The following is a 16074-nucleotide window of genomic DNA, read 5'->3' as shown; positions in this document are numbered from 1 at the left end:
CATTGATGTTCTGCCCTCATTAACTATAAGAACTGTTCTTGTAATGTCTGTTAATATGTGCAGTAGAACCTCAGAGGTTACGGACACTAGAGTTATGAACTGACTGTTCAACAACATACCCGATTTGGAACTGGAAGTATGCAATCAGGCAGCAGAGACCAAAAAAAGCACTGTACAGAACAATACTGTGTTAAATGTAAACTAAAAAAAAAATAAGGGGAAAGCTTTAAAAAAAAGATATGACAGGGTAAAGAAAGAGTTTCTGTGCTTGCTTCATTTAAATTAAGATGCGTTTTTCTTCTGCGTAGTAAAGTTTCAAAGCTGTATTAAGTCCGTGTTCAGTTGTAAACTTTTGAAAAATCAACCATTATGTTTTGTTTAGAGTTATGAACAACCTCCATTCCCAAGGTGTTTGTTACGCTGAGGTTCTACTAAATTTTGGACCTGGATTAGATTACATGCCATCTGTATTTTATGGGGTGCTTGTAATAATGAAACAAGATGTTTGTTGTTATGGCAAGGTTTAAACTGGAACTTTACCCACCAGTTTTATAGATATATATTCAGCTTCCTTGTTGGAGATCAGAATTAGGATTTTCAGGTTGCCTGTAGTGAAGCAAAGGGCAGAGGAGCGCTTTCAGACCCCTCTGAAGTGACCTTCCTGCATAAAACAGTGATGACTGACCCTAGAGGGGGCCACTTTTACTGGGGAAAACTGTCATGACAGAGGCTTCGTAGGAAAGGGGTAAAGGGCAAATAATGAAGAATCTTAACCCCACATACCTGCAAATATACTTTGAATGGCTTACATACTGTATAAAGGAGTGGAAGACTTTTACAATGAAAACTAGTGCATAGCTGAAAGACTAAACCTGTAGATGTTTCAGTGATGGCAAACTGAGAACTTGGAATTGAGTTAAGCACTGCAAGGAGAAAGATCCATCGCGTGTTTCACAATATTGTGAATCTCTGTAACTCTAAAGAGAAACTTTTGACTTCACTGGGAGCCAGTAGCAAAATTACCTTTGACTTCAGTGAGCCATAAAACACATTTTTAAAGTCATGCACTATGCAGTGAGGTGGTTCTTTTAATAAAAATATAATAAAGACCTATTTTTATTATTACTGCTTCAAAACAGTTAGTTGGCTATTAATACATTAAAACAAAGTCCTGTAATAAAACATGTTAGGAATATGCAGCAATTAAGCTACAAGCTGCTTTGTAATTGGCAGAAGCACTTGATAGATAAATATTACAAAAATGAAAATAAGTTCTGTCTTTATAAGGGTTCAAATGATCATTGCAGTTCACATGTTTAGTGTCGTATGTTGTGATGTGCCTTTTTTTTTTTTTTTAAAGTTGGAGAAAACACATGAAATTCACGCTCACTTTGAGGAGGAATTCAGCCGCAGAAATCAGGAAACTGCCCAAGTGGTGAGTCAGCACCATGATCTAATGGAGTGTCTAAATGAGGAAAGTGAGGCAAAGAATCAACTGGCACTGGAGCTTCATAAAGCAGAAGGTAAGGAAATGAAACCGAAACAGATTTCAGATGTTATTTATATAATATAACAAAACATATTTGGAGGTGGATAAATGAATTTATAATGCACATTTAATTGTTTTACCTGCCCACTTTGGCATTCTAAATCCCTGTGTCACTTGAAACAGATACGTCCTCTTTCTCCCCGCAGATGTGGCACTTGCCTCCCCACCATCAGAGTTACACTTACCTGAGCCCCGGAATGGGCCCAGTGTTCAGGATTGTACTAGTGGCATGTTTTTTATGCTAAAAATGTCAGGACTTTAAAAACCAGTATCTCACATTCTTGCATGGCTAGAAACGGGAGCTTTATTCGGGAAGGGGAGATGCCTAGTTTCCCAGTGGGTCCCAGCACTCACAGCTAGTCCAGGAAGGACCCACTGACAGTAGAAGGAAATATTTGATGAGGATGTATGCAAAGGAAATGATAAGACATGGGAGACAAAAGAAAGAAAAGGCTATTAACCGGAGAGCAGTGAATACCAACTGTCAGGCAAAATCGGAATTGCTAAATAATTATTTTACTTTGTCTAGCACTGAAAGTAACAAGTGACCATAGTACTTGATGTTTGTAATTTTAAAACTAGCAGGATGTGATGAAAATTACTCAGAGTATTGCAGGAAGTAATCAAGGAACTCTGTCATTAGCAGTTGCTTTGGAAACTTCTGGTGGACAGAAGTCCTAAGAGGTGCATAGGGAAAACATACTGTCAGTTTTGGGAAATGTGAGACCCAGTGAAATACAAACCAGTTGTTCTCTGACTACATGGGAGATAAAAGCCAGCATAGGTTTAAAAGACTGATGATCGCACCAAAATGCATGTTATGTCATTCCTTATCAAATGACTAGTTTAATAGTATTATTGAATTTTTGTAGTGTGCTTTATGCCCTCAAAGCACTCAGAAACATTACCTAATTAAGCCTGATATCAACCTTTGTAGGCAGATATTACACCCATTTTACACATGAGGAAATTGATCAACAAAAGGCTGTGCTGTCCATTTCTTTGGGGAGTGTGGGGGAGAGGCTGTTTAGAGAAAGGGTAATGGTTGTCACAGTTGCCTACAAGGATGCTATAAACAGGAAGGGGAAGAGAAATGTTACCAATAAGACATGAAATCATGGATTTAAATGGGAGAGAATTTCAACTTTAAATATCTATTTTAAGAAGTGCCGATATTTGAGCGTTACCCTCTCTTACAAATATATTTAAAACAGGGAAAAGTGTGTTCTGGCATTATGGCATGCACCTAAAGGCAGTGGTGGAATTCATCAGTACTTGAGATTTTGGTCACAACTTGATGAGCATTTTTCATGCTGAAAGTCCTGCCAAAGAGAAATAAGACTAATGACCAAAAAGAGACTTTTCCCCTAGCCTTTATGATTATATGAATGGGTGTGATACTCCTTTTGAAAATTCTTTTGTTGTGTCTTGTACATGATAAACTTTACTGTTAAGAACATAAAAATGGCTATACTAGGTCAGACCAATAGCCCACCCAGACCAGAATTTTGTCTTTCAATAGGGGCTGGTGCTAGATGTTTCAGATGGAGTGAACCGAACAGGGCAATTTATTGAGTGATCCATGCCCTGTTCTCCTGTCCCAGCTTGTAGCAGTCAGAGGTTTAGGGACACCCAGACCAGTGGGTTGCTTCCCAGCCTTCTTGGCAAATTGCCTTGGATGGACCTATCCTCCATGAACTTATCTAATTTATTTTTTGAACCCAGTTATGGTTTTGGCCTTCACAAGATCCCCTGGCAATGAGCTCCACAGGCCGACTGTGTGTTGTGTGAAGAAATATTTCCTTATGTTTGTTTTAAACCTTCTGCCTATTAATTTCATTGGATGGCCCCTGGTTCTTGTGTTACGTGAATGGATAACTAACATTTCCCGATTCGCTTTCTCCACACCATTCATGATTTTATAGATCTCTGTCATATCCTCTCTGAGTTCTCTTTTCCAAGGTCAACGGTCCCAGTCTTCTTACTCTCTTCATATGGAAGCTGTTCCATACCTCTACTTGTTTTTCTAGCCTTCTCTGTGCTTTTTCCAATTGACCAGAACTGCACACATTATTCAAGGTGTGGGTTTACCATGGATTTATATAGTGGATTTAAAGTTAACATGTAACAGATTTGCTTTTACAGTGGTTTTCAACCTTTTTTTCATTTGCAGACCCCTAAAAAAACTTTGAATGCTGGTGCAGACTCCTTTGGAAATCTTAGACATAGTCTGCAGAGCCCAGGTTGAAAACCACAGTTCCGTGGTAATGACAACCTTCTGTGGACCCCTTAGACATAGTCTGTGGACTACCAGGGGTCTGCGGATCACAGGTTTAAAACCACAGAGCTAGTATATATCTAAATTTTGGCTTGTATAAGTTACAAATAAATGTTCATTAAGGGATTTCTTTCATAAGTCTGTGCTGCTGTTTGTGCAAGGCACACCTCTGGTACAACTTGGACCTGTCTAATAGCTCAAAGAAAATGTAAACATGTTATATGCACTATCAATACATATGCTGAGAACTAGCCAGGCTCTTCTGTCATATGCCCTTATTTTAGTTTATTTTTTTTCCTGCAGACAGTCTTTGGAGCAGCTTAAAATGCCCTTAGTATGTTATGGGTATTTTTTCTACGACTGAACTAAGATACAGTACTTGAATTTAAAATAAACGGTTTGTTCTTTGTGTGCTGCCCCTTTGGGTACTCCACTTCGGGTGTTGGTGCGTCCCGGCACCGTTGATCGGAGATTTATGGTAGCCGTGTCTGCGCGGGTAGGCATCTTGCGATGCCACTGGTGCTGCATTTAGTGCGTGCGCAACCTGAGCCCTCTAGTTCCTTCTCAACTGTCCTGGGTTGAAGACTGAGTTCTGGGGGGGTATCAGCACTCTTCCCTCAAACCATTAAAAAATCGTTTAATTAGATAGTTAGTTAGAAAGCGTAAGTGTTTAGTTTTATTGAGGGGAAAAAATTTTTTTTCGTTAGCTACCTCCTCTCAGGGGACGGTTATCCGTTAAGATGCCTGGCTCCTCAGGCTTCAAACACTGTGGCTCCTGCCGTGAAGCTATGCCCATTTCCGATGGGCATTCATTGTGTGTGTGCTGTCTCGGTGAGGGATATAACCCCCAAAATGCCCCCACTGCAGCAATTTGAGAGCCAGAGCCCAATGTGACAGGGATCTCCGGCTAAAAATGATTTTAATGGAGAAATCCCTCAAATCCTATTTGGACAAGCAGACTGCCTCTCCAGATGCTCCTCAAACTGGAAAAGGAGACGTACCCTATGAAAGACCAAAAAAGAGGGCTCAAAATTCTCCGCAGAAAGTACTGTGAAAAGACAGGCGGTCTCCTGCCAGGTCGCTACCCCGGATGCCGACATATGCGTGTGGGAGCACCTATGGTGCTCCAGGCACCTCCAGCAACGCCAAAGTCCGAGCAAAGGAGACAGAGTCGAGGCACAAAGACATGCCTCCTCCACGGCACCAAGTTCACCTGCAAGGGACTTGGCACCGAGCATCTCCTCAGGCACCATGCCTACGCCCTTAGCACCAACAACACAGTCGGCACTGGTGGAGAAAAACAAGTCGGCACCGACCGCACTGACTAAACAGCCACAGCATTTGTCGGCACTGACGCGTGCACTGGTGAGAGCGGACCTCATGGCACTGATGATCCAGACATTGGCACCACACGGTCTCTGTTGCACCAGAAAGAGTTGGTGATACTGTTGGCACCGCACTCCCCAGTACTCTGTACCGAGGGCTCCCCAACAGGCTATGGAGGAGATCCCAGCAGCTCTCATGACATTTCACAATTTTCCAGCGAAGACGAGGAGATGCAGGAGCAAAACACCTTCTCACTACACTATTCCCCACCAAAAGAACACCGACCACCTTGGAGCCATATGGGACCAAGATACCACTAGACAATTCAACCATGGTGCAGACCACCATGGATGTACTCCCCTGAGGCCTTCCCAATGCAGTGGGCACATTGGGAACCCTGGGCTTCTTACAGAGGTCCACATTCCAGGTCACACACGGCGCACAGATATGAACTGCGCTCTAATCCTGCCTCTCCCACACTGCAGGCCACGGAGGCTCAGGACATAGGCGAGGACACAGAAACTGGCACAGACCAAGAAACTACCTCTCCTGCTCACAACACTTCCTCCTCCCTAGATGAGGCTGCTAGGCCCCCACTGCCAACTTCAGGAGAAGATTTCAAGCAGTTTCAAGAACTGTTTAAGTGGGTCACTCACAGCCAGAAAATACCACTAGAGGAGGTGCAGACAAACCAGCACAAGCTGGTACAAATACTACAACCATAATTTACTTCCAAGATCGTTCGTCCTATCAACGATGCCATCTTGGAACCGGCGGAGACTGTCTGGCAGACACCGGCCTCAATTCTGCCAACATGCAAAAGGGGCAGACTTTCTCTTTGCACATCTGCCCCCCCCAACAGCTTAGTGGTCAATGTTGCGAATCAACACGGCAAGCAACCACAGTTTAAATCTACACCACAGGAGAAAGAGCACAAGAGACTCTACCTATTTGGGTGTAAAGTTTATTCTTCAGGCACCCTACAAATCAGAGTGGCCAATCACTCTGCATTGTTAGCTAAATATTACTATGATAACTATGTGAAACTTAGCTTGTTCATAGCAGAGTTTCCCAAGGAGAAAAGGTCACAATTTCAAGCCATCATCAACGAGGGTCAACAGATAGCCAGAACAGCCCTAAAAGCGTCGCTAGACACCACAGCCAGAACCACGGCCACAGCCATAGTGATGTGCCGGGGATACTGGCTACAGGCCTTGCATATACCCGAGGAACTGCAAACAAAGGTAGAAGACCTACTTTTTGATTGAGAAAAGCTTTTCTCAAAGAAAACTGATGAGGTGCTTCATACGATGAAGGACTCTTGGGCCACCATCCGCACTTTGGTGATTTATACCCCACCTGCGAAGAGAAGAAGGTACCATAGAATAATAGAATATCAGGGTTGGAAGAGACCTCAGGAGGTCATCTAGTCCAATCCCCTGCTCAAATCAGGACCAACACCAACTAAATCATCCCAGCCAAGGCTTTGTCAAGCCTTTGTTAAAAACCTCTAAGGATGGAGATTCCACCATCTCCCTAGGTCACCCAGTGCTTCACCACCCTCCTAGTGAAACAGTGTTTCCTAATATCCAACCTAGACCTCCCCCACTGCAACTTGAGACCATTACTCCTTGTCCTGTCCTCTTCCACCACTGAGAATAGTCTAGAACCACCTCTCAGGTAGTTGAAAGCAGCTATCAAATCCCCCCTCATTCTTCTCTTCCGCAGACTAAACAATCCCAGTTCCCTCAGCCTCTCCTCATATGTCATGTTCCCCAGCCCGCTAATCATTTTTGTTGTCCTCTGCTGGACTCTCTTCAGTTTTTCTACATCCCTTCTGTGTTTGGGGAGATCAAAACTGGACGCAATACTCCAGGTATGGCCTCAGCAGTGCCGAATATAGGGGAATAATTACTTCCCTCGATCTGCTCCTACTAATACAGCCCAATATGCCATTGGCCTTCTTGGCAACAAGGGCACACTGCTGACTCATATCCAGCTTCTCATCCACTGTAATCTCCAGGTCCTTTTCTGCAGAACTGCCGCTTAGCCAGTCGGTCCGTACCTGTAGCGGTGCATAGGATTCTTCCATCGTAAGTGCCGGACTCTGCACTTGTCCTTGTTGAACCTCATCAGATTTCTTTTGGCCCAATCCTCCAATTTGTCTAGGTCCCTCTGTATCCTATCCCTATCCTCCAGCATATCTGCCTCTCTCCCCAGCTTAGTGTCATCTGTGAACTTGCTGAGGGTGCAATTAATCCCATCATCCAGATCATTAATAAAGAATTTGAACAAAACCTGCCGCAGGATTGACCCCTGGGGCACTCTGCTTGATACCGGCTGTGAACTAGACATCGAGCCATTGATCACTACCAGCTGAGCCCGACAATCTAGCCAGCTTTCCATCCACCTTATAGTCCATTCATCCAATCCATAATTTTTTAACTTGCTGGCAAGAATACTGTGGGAGACCGTATCAAAAGCTTTGCTAAAGTCAAGCTATATCCCGTCCACTGCTTTCCTTATATCCACAGAGCCAGTTATCTCGTCATAGAAGGCAATCAGGTTGGTCAGGCATGACTTGCCCTTGGTGAATCCATGTTGACTGTTCCTGATCACCTTCCTCTCCTCCAAGTGTTTCAAAATGGATTCCTTGAGGACCTGCTCCATGATTTTGCCAGGGACTGAAGTGAGGCTGACTTGGTCTGTAGTTCCCTGGATTCTCTTTTTTCCCTTTTTTTAATGACGGGCACTATATTTGTCTTTTTCCAATCATCTGGGACTTCCTCCGATCACCACGAGTTTTCAGAGATAATGGTTCTGCAATCACATCAGCCAACTCCCTCAGTATCCTTGGATGCATTAGATCTGGACCCATGGACTTGTGTATGTCCAGTTTTTCTAAATAGTCCTTAACCTGTTCTTTCACCACTGAGGGCTGCTCACCTACTCCCCATGCTGTGTTGCCCAGTGCAGCAGTCTGGGAGCTGCCCTTTTCTGTGAAGACCAAGGCAAAAAAAGCATTGAGTACTTCAGCATTTTCCACATCATCGGACACTAGGTTGCCTCCCCCATTCATTAAGGGTCCCACACTTTCCCTGACCTTTTTCTTGTTGCTAACGTACCTGTAGAAACCCTTCTTGTTACTCTTCATATCCCTTGCTAGCTGCAACTCCAGTTGTGCCTTGGCCTTCCTAATTACACCCCGGCATGCTCAAGCAATATTTTTGAACTCCTCCCTAGTCATCTGTCCAAATTTCCACTTTTTGTAAGCTTCCTTTTTGTGTTTAATTTCACAGAAGATTTCACTGTTAAGCCAAGCTGGTTGCATGCCATATTTGCTTCTTTTTGCACTTCGGGATCGTTTGTTCTTGCGCCTTCAGTAAGGCTTTTTTAAAAGACAGCCAGCTCTCCCGGACTCTTTGCCCCCTCATATTAGCCTCCCAGGGGATCCTGCCCATGAGTTCCCGAAGGGACTTTAAGCCTGCTTTTCTGAAGTCCAGGGTCCGTATTTTGCTATTCCCCTTCCTTTTTTCAGGATCCAGAACTCAACCATCTCATGGTCACTCCTGCCTAGGTTGCAATCCATTTCTACCTCCCCTACCAATTCTTCCCTGTTGGTAAGCAGCAGGTCAAGAGGAGCATGGCCCCTAGTTGGTTCCTCTAGCACTTGTATCAGGAAATTGTCCCCAACGTTCTCCAAAAACTTCCTGGATTGTCTGTGCACTGCTGTATTGCTCTCCCAGCAGATGTCAGGGTGATTGAAGTCCCCCATGAAGTCCCCCAGGGCCTGTTATCTGGAGACTTCAGTTAGTTGTCCGAAGAAAGCCTCGTCTACCTCATCCTCCTGGTGTGGTGGTCTGTAGCACACGCCCACCATGCCATCACCCTTGTGGCTCTCGCTTCTAAACTTAACCCAAAGACTCTCAACAGGCTTTTCTCCAGTTTCAAACTGGAGCTCTGAGCAATCATACCGTTCTCTTACATACAATGCAACTCCTCCACCTTTTCTCCTGTACCTGTCCTTCCTGAAGAGTTTATACCCATCCATGACAGCACTCCAGTCATTTGAACTGCAACCCAAGTTTCTGTTTTTCCAATCCCGTCATAGTTCCTTGATTGTGCCAGGACTTCCAATTCTTCCTGCTTGTTTCCCAGACTTCTTGCATTTGTGCACATGCACATGAGAAAATTAGCCGATTGCCCTACTTTCTCAGTATGAATAAGGAAGCTTCCCGTCTTGTACCCTACTCCTTGTGTTTCCTCCCAGTATCGCACTCTCCCACTTACCTCTGGGCTTAGGTCACCATCCCCTGGTGAACCTAATTTAAAGCCCTCTTCACTAGGCTAGCAAGCCTGCCTGCGAAGATGCTCTTCCCTCTCTTCATTAGGTAGATCCCATCTGTTCCTAGCAATCCTTCTTCCCAGAACAAAATCCCATGGTCGAAAAATCCAAAGCCCCCTCTCCGACACCACCTGCATAACCACGCATTCACCTCCACAATTTGACGGTCCCTACCTGGGCCTTTTCCTTCAACAGGGAGGATGGACGAGAACACGACTTGGGCCTCAAACTCCTTTATCCTTCTTCTTAGAGCCACGTAGTCTGCAGTGATCCACTCAAGATCATTCTTGGCAGCTTCATTGGTGCCCACGTGGAGAAGTAGGAAGAGGTAGTGGTCTGAGGTCTTCAACAGTCTCGGCAAACACTCAGTCACGTCCTGGATTCTAGCTCCAGGCAAGCAGCACGCTTCTCAAGTCTCCATGTCTGGTCGGCAGATGGATGACTCCCTCCCCCTTAGGAGGGAGTCCCCGACCACCACCACCCATCTCCTTCTCTTGGGAGTGGTGGTCATGGAACCCCCATCCCTAGGACAATGCATCCCATGCCTTCCGGCTGAAGCCAAGACTTCCCTACCTCAGGCCAGATTCATAACTCTCACAAATCTTATCTCAGATGTACGAGTCATCCTTCAAATATGGGATTGTACTGTCCTGCATTCACACTCGCTATGCACTGAAGCCATAAAATATGGAAGTGGTGCATATAACACTACATAAACATCTCGGCATGCTACCTGCCTGGCTCTCAGAACGTGACAGCGGACACACTCAGTGGGTTCTTCTCTCAAGACCACGCATGGGAGATGAATGGCAAAGTTCTGAGATCCATTTTCAACCGATGGGGAATTCCCATCATCGACCTGTTTGCATCCGCAACGAACCGCAAATGCGCAATGTTCTGTTTATGAGCAGGACTCTGATTACTGGGGAACGCTTTCCTTATCAAATGGGAGGCATGACTCGTATTCATTTCCACCGATTTCACTGATATCAAACATGATACATGAGATACGAACAGACAGGGCCAAGGTTATCCTCAGAGTCACGACATGGCCCAGACAAGCATGATACCCTTATCTGATGCGAATGGCGATATGTGCCCCACAAGGCCTCCGTCCTCGTCCAGAGCTGCTGTCTCAGCACTACGGTCGTACTCTTCACCTGAACCTGGAGCTACTCCACTTACAAGCATGGCTCCTACATGGTTCCATCATGGTGAACTAACCTACTCAGAATAAGTTAAACACGTGTTATTAAACAGCAGGAAGATGACCACAAGTAATACTTACTTTCAAAAATGTAAGAGGTTCTCCGCCTGATATCAAGAAAGACAATTAACGGCTTCTACAGTACCACTAGTGCTGGAATACCTACTGGAGCTGAAAAGTTCAGGTTTAACTATGAGCTCAATCAAAGTTCATCTGGCGGCCATTACAGAGTTCCATCAGGAGATGGATGGAACCTTGACATTCGTGGATGGAACTTTGACATTCGTGGACCCAACTACTAAACGCTTCCTCACGGGTCTCCTGAACGTTTAACCAGAATTTTGTCGGCCTACCCCGACGTGGGACCTTAGTCTGGTGCAGAAATGCCTCACCAGACCACCATTCAAACCATTAGCCATCTGTTCCATGCTACATTTATCCATGAAAGTGGCCTTTCTGGTCGCTATTACTTCTGCCAGAAGGGTGAGTGAGCTCATGGCTGATCCTCCATACACAATATTCTTCAAAGAGAAGGTCATGCTGCGTCTGCACCCAAAATTCCTACCAAAGGTTACATCTACATTTCACCTGAACCAACCAATCCATCTCCCTGCATTCTACCCTAAGCCTCACGGGAATCCAAGAGAGGCCACCCTGCACCCACTAGCTGTTAGACATGTGCTAGCGTTTTACCTTGAAAGGACCAAACTCTTCCGGAATTCTCCTAGACTTTGTCTCTACTATTGAGCTCTCTAAAGGAGACACAGTATCTACTCAGAGATTTGTCTAACTGGATCTCCACATGCATTCAAATGTGCTATCGTGTCTGGAATACAGAACCACCGGAACACATTAGAGCACATTCTACTAGATCTGTTTCAACCTCAATAGCATTTCTACATAGTGTTCCAATATTAGAGATTTGTAAGGCGGCCACTTGGGCCTCCATCCACACATTTGCTGAACACTATGCAATCACTCATGACTCCAGGGCTGATGCCATAGTGGGCCTCACAATACTTACCTCAATGACTCAAATGAACCTGAAGTCCCCACAGCCATCTGAGGGGCACTACTGTACAGTCACCTGAAGTGGAGCACCCACAGGGACAGCACTCGAAGAAGGGAAGGTTATTCACCTTGTGAAGGAACTGAGGTTCTTCGAGATGTGTGTCTCCTGTGGGTGCTCCATTACCCGCCCTCTACTTCGGAGTTCGCAGTAGGGACTCTGCAGTAGAGAAGGAACTGGAGGGCTCAGGTTGTGTGCACTGTGACCCACCTACTGTGCATGCATGACCCGCCCGGACACTGCTACTGTAAATCTCCGATCAGCTGTGCTGGGATGCACCAACACCCAAAGTGGAGCACCCACAGGGACACACATCTCAAAGAATCTGTTACTGCACAAAGTGAGTAACCTTCCCTTCCTATTGGTGATAGTTTCAATAGTTAGTTGATAGTACTTTATGTAAGAAATTCAGTGTCTACTCCTTTAGTTCACTTTTGCCTTTGGATTTTAGGTATCATTGAAGGCTATGTAGTAGAGAAAGCAGCCTTAGAAGAGGCAATGAGCCTGAAAGAAGAGTCTGAACGACGCCTTGTTTTGGAACTGGAGAGCCTGCAGGAACAGTTTCAGAAGCTAACCCAGGAACAGGCAATACTCTGTGAGGAGCGGGATATGCTAATAAGTCAAAAGAAAGCTCTGGCTGCCAACGTAGGAGAAATAGAAGTTGGTAAGAAATGCTTTAATAACATTTATTGACATTTCTTTTGTATAATGGTTGATTGAATAACTCAGGACAGGAAAGGGTAGAGCAGAGACTTCCAGTTAACTTGAAAAAGAAATAAACCCAGACGTGACACTTCTGTTTTTAGAAATAAGATGATGTTGCTGTTAATGAGGAGTGCTCCAATGTCTAGTGACAAATGGAAGGAGTATAGAAAAATAAGTATGATGAACTAAATGTGATACTGAATGGAAGGGGATGTAACTGATAATTAAGATCTGTTAACTAAAATGTTAGTTAACTGATAGAGCATAGGCAAGAGAGAAAGGGAAAGAAGTAGATCTGCGTCACTAGGGGCTTGTCTACACTACCTACCGGATCGGCGGGCAGCGATCGATCCAGCGTGGGTTGATTTATCACGTCTCATATAGAACGAGGAGCGCAAGCGGAGTCTATGGGAGAGCATCAGCTGTCCACTTATCGCAATGAAGACACCGCGGTGAGTAGATCTAAGTATGTCGACTTCAGATAAAGTATTCACATAGCTGAAGTTGCGTATCTTAGATCGACCCCGTGCGGTAGTGTAGACAAGCTCTGGAACACCACTACAATACCAAGGAAATGGACTGAAAATGAAGGAAGTAGTTAAATATCTTGGATAAGGCTAAAATAATTAAAGATGCAGGATAAATTGTAATGGGCATCTGCTGTAAACTCCCTACAGACTAGAATTCAGAGAGTCAAAACCCTGGGGCAAGCAATCTAGGAGGGACAACTAGGAGGAGGCTTTAATGATCTGGACTCTAGACAGCTGTTTGCTGACAGCAGGGGAATGCAGAGTCTCAGGACTACAGGGTTCAATTTCAGGAATGCTTTAGACCCTTCTGTCCCAATTATCCACCCTCCCCTCAAAAGCCCTGTTCCTCTCTGCTCCTGTCTGCCTCCTGAACCTTCAGGCTCTGCACCTCTCCTCTTCTACTTCTATTTACCACCAGCCCCCTCTCCCCTCTGCTCCTATCCAATCCCTTCTTCTGGCTCCTGCCTTTCTCCTCCTATGCTACTCCTATCCACCACTCCAACCTCTGTCTCTTGACACCTACCCCTTCTGCTCCTGTCCATCCCCTCCATCTCCTGTCTCCCTCTGCCCTGTCCCCATGGTTCTTCCTTTCTCTCTGGCTCCTGCAACCCCACATTCCTCTCACAGGATGATGCCATCAAAAGTCTTGCTGTTTTGTCTCTATTTGCTGATATGGAGGCACTGTATCAAAATCTCAGAAATGGTATCTGAGGAAAGAAAATTATATCCTTCAGAAGAAAATCTTAAGTCTTGAGTAGTGAAAATAACCTGTGGTGGCTGTGACACTAACTTGTTCCACTTGTAGACTCCGCAGGCCTCTGCTGAGCTCTCACTGTTCGTCTTGGTCTTAGGTTGAGCAAGCAATGGACTGATTACAACATAAGGTCCACCAGAATATTTGCCCCGACCAGTGCTTCTAGTGGGGGGGGGGAGAGAGAGAGAAAAGAGAAACAGTATTTTCTGCCATGTATACGATGACTGAGTTTCAAACGTCCACAAAGGGGGACACAGTAATCATATCAGACACATGGATGTTGTTTTGGGATCTTTATGTTGCCAGGTGGTTATGGCTGTGGGTCATGTGTCCCACTGGAAATAATGCAATGTCAGGATATCACTGTACAGTTATTTTAGGGTCTCTGAAGTGCTTTTCAGTGATGGAATTAGTACTCTAGCTCTACACAATTTTTGGTACGACTGATTTAGAGGTTAAAGGAGCCCTGAGCACTTAGCAAAAAAAAAGTAAGAAACACATGAAGCTTGGGGGAAGAATTGCCAAATGAAAGAATTCAATAGATGCAGGACCTCAGTAAAGAGATGGCCAGGTGCCTGGCAAAATTGTACCCAAAATGAGCTATATAAGAACAGTAGTGCATGGTCAGCATATATGATTAGCAACTACTTCTCCACATTGAGACAGGTTACCTTTAGGAATGCTACAAAGTCTGGCATTATCCCTATCTTGTGTTAAACTCATTAGTGAGATGGAAGATGGAATGAATCAAAATGTCCTATTTTTGTCTTGTACGTGTTTCTATTCATAGGAGTTCCTGTTGCTAATGTAGCACAAAAGGAAGATTCAGGTTTGTAACAGAGTGTGACTTCATGAGAAATTATGTGAATTAATTAATGACTTTGAATTTAATCTAACAAAGAGGAATAGTACTTCAGAACTATGCCCAGTAAATTATTAGTAATATATCTTCCACATTATTAATAATGTGGACATGTTTAAGACATTACTTTCACAATTTAACAAAAATCACTAAACTTGAATTATGTAAAAAACTTAATCAATATTTATTAAATGAAATCAGTCTGCTGATGTCCGTCTTAAATTCCATAGTGCAATTATAAGCAACAAAAATCGTTGTTTTGTGCAGACAAAAATGTTTTATAAATATGCTATGAGGTTCTAATGGTGTGGCGCTGGGTTTCTTAGAGGGTAAATGTATTTTTAAAATGTAGCAACACCAAGTGCAGGAGATCTAGAGATGGTGAATGAAAGAGAACTGAAGGAACTGGAAAAAGGATTGTGGGAGCAGAATGGAGAGAGAGTAGGAATGGGGAGGAGGAGAAGAGGAGAAAGATAAGAATGGACTAAAGGGAAGGATGAGTTCTCTTGAAAGAAAATATAAGGGAAATTGGTAGAGAAGGAAAAATGAATCTGAAGGGAAATAGGGGAAAAGAGATCAGGCTTCTCAGAGGAAGGAATGAACAGAAAAATAAGGGAGACAAATGGTTTTAAATGACTATTGAAGTCTAATGCTAAAATAAAAGCAAACAAAAGTTTTGCTTTTATATGCAAATGAGAAATTTTGAGCTAGCTTGAAAATGCAGCCATAACGCTTTCTCTATACATGGTTGTGTGCGTAATACACATATAGCTCTGATAGATTAGCAGGAGCAATGCTTTTCTTCTGAGAAGCCCCAAAATGTATGTCCTTGGATACTCTTGCATGCTAGGACGGCTCTAGGCTTATGCGGGAAGGACATGAGCTGGGGGACTGCATTTTTCAGGTAACTGAGGTGGGATTATCTGGCCAGATCACAGTCTAGGATATAGGGAGAGAGCAGTGCTGAGCTGTCTCCAACTGCTGCAGCTCCATTCCTTTTGTTTGTCCAGCTCCCAAATATGTCTTCTAGCTCTCTCTCAAATGCTACTATGGGATTGTATACACTGCAGGAAAAAACCCTGCAGCAGTGTGTCTCAGAGGCCGGGTCTACAGGCGTGGGCTTGCACTACAGTGCTAAAAGTAGCCATGTGGAGGTTCCCACTTGGGCTCTGACACCCACCCTCACCAGGTTTCAGAGCCTGAGCTCCAGCTGGAACAGGAACCTTTACATGGCTATTTATAACATAAGCCATGTGAGGCTGAGCTCAGACTCTCTCCTGCAGGACCTTTTTTTTTTTTTTTTTTTTTTGCGCAGTGTAGACTTACCCTCACATGGCTACTAGGCACTTGCCCTTAAATCTTATCCTGTCGCATGATTGAGAATCTGGCTGTGATATGTAACAGGACTGGGTTTTGAAATTTACCATATAGTTAAACTCCAGCTATTGT

At 44.2% G+C, this 16074-nt stretch overlaps 1 protein-coding gene across 4 annotated transcripts in view; it reads left to right on the top strand.

Moving 5' to 3' along the window:
• The window catches only part of PCNT (pericentrin), a 240105-nt gene that overhangs the window by 139255 nt on the left and 84776 nt on the right, over positions 1-16074 (top strand). For all 4 annotated transcript variants that reach the window (XM_077830537.1, XM_077830538.1, XM_077830536.1 and 1 more), the window contains exons 27-29: positions 1361-1523; positions 12226-12438; positions 14554-14592. In XM_077830537.1, the coding sequence (XP_077686663.1) occupies positions 1361-1523; positions 12226-12438; positions 14554-14592 (415 nt within the window). The remainder of the gene's footprint in view (positions 1-1360; positions 1524-12225; positions 12439-14553; positions 14593-16074) is intronic.

The sequence above is a fragment of the Eretmochelys imbricata genome, chromosome 11 (genome assembly GCF_965152235.1).
Source record: "Eretmochelys imbricata isolate rEreImb1 chromosome 11, rEreImb1.hap1, whole genome shotgun sequence".
Taxonomy (NCBI): Eukaryota; Metazoa; Chordata; order Testudines; family Cheloniidae; genus Eretmochelys; species Eretmochelys imbricata.
The sequence above is the reverse complement of the archived record's forward strand: the minus strand, read 5'-3'. Positions and strand labels throughout refer to the sequence as shown.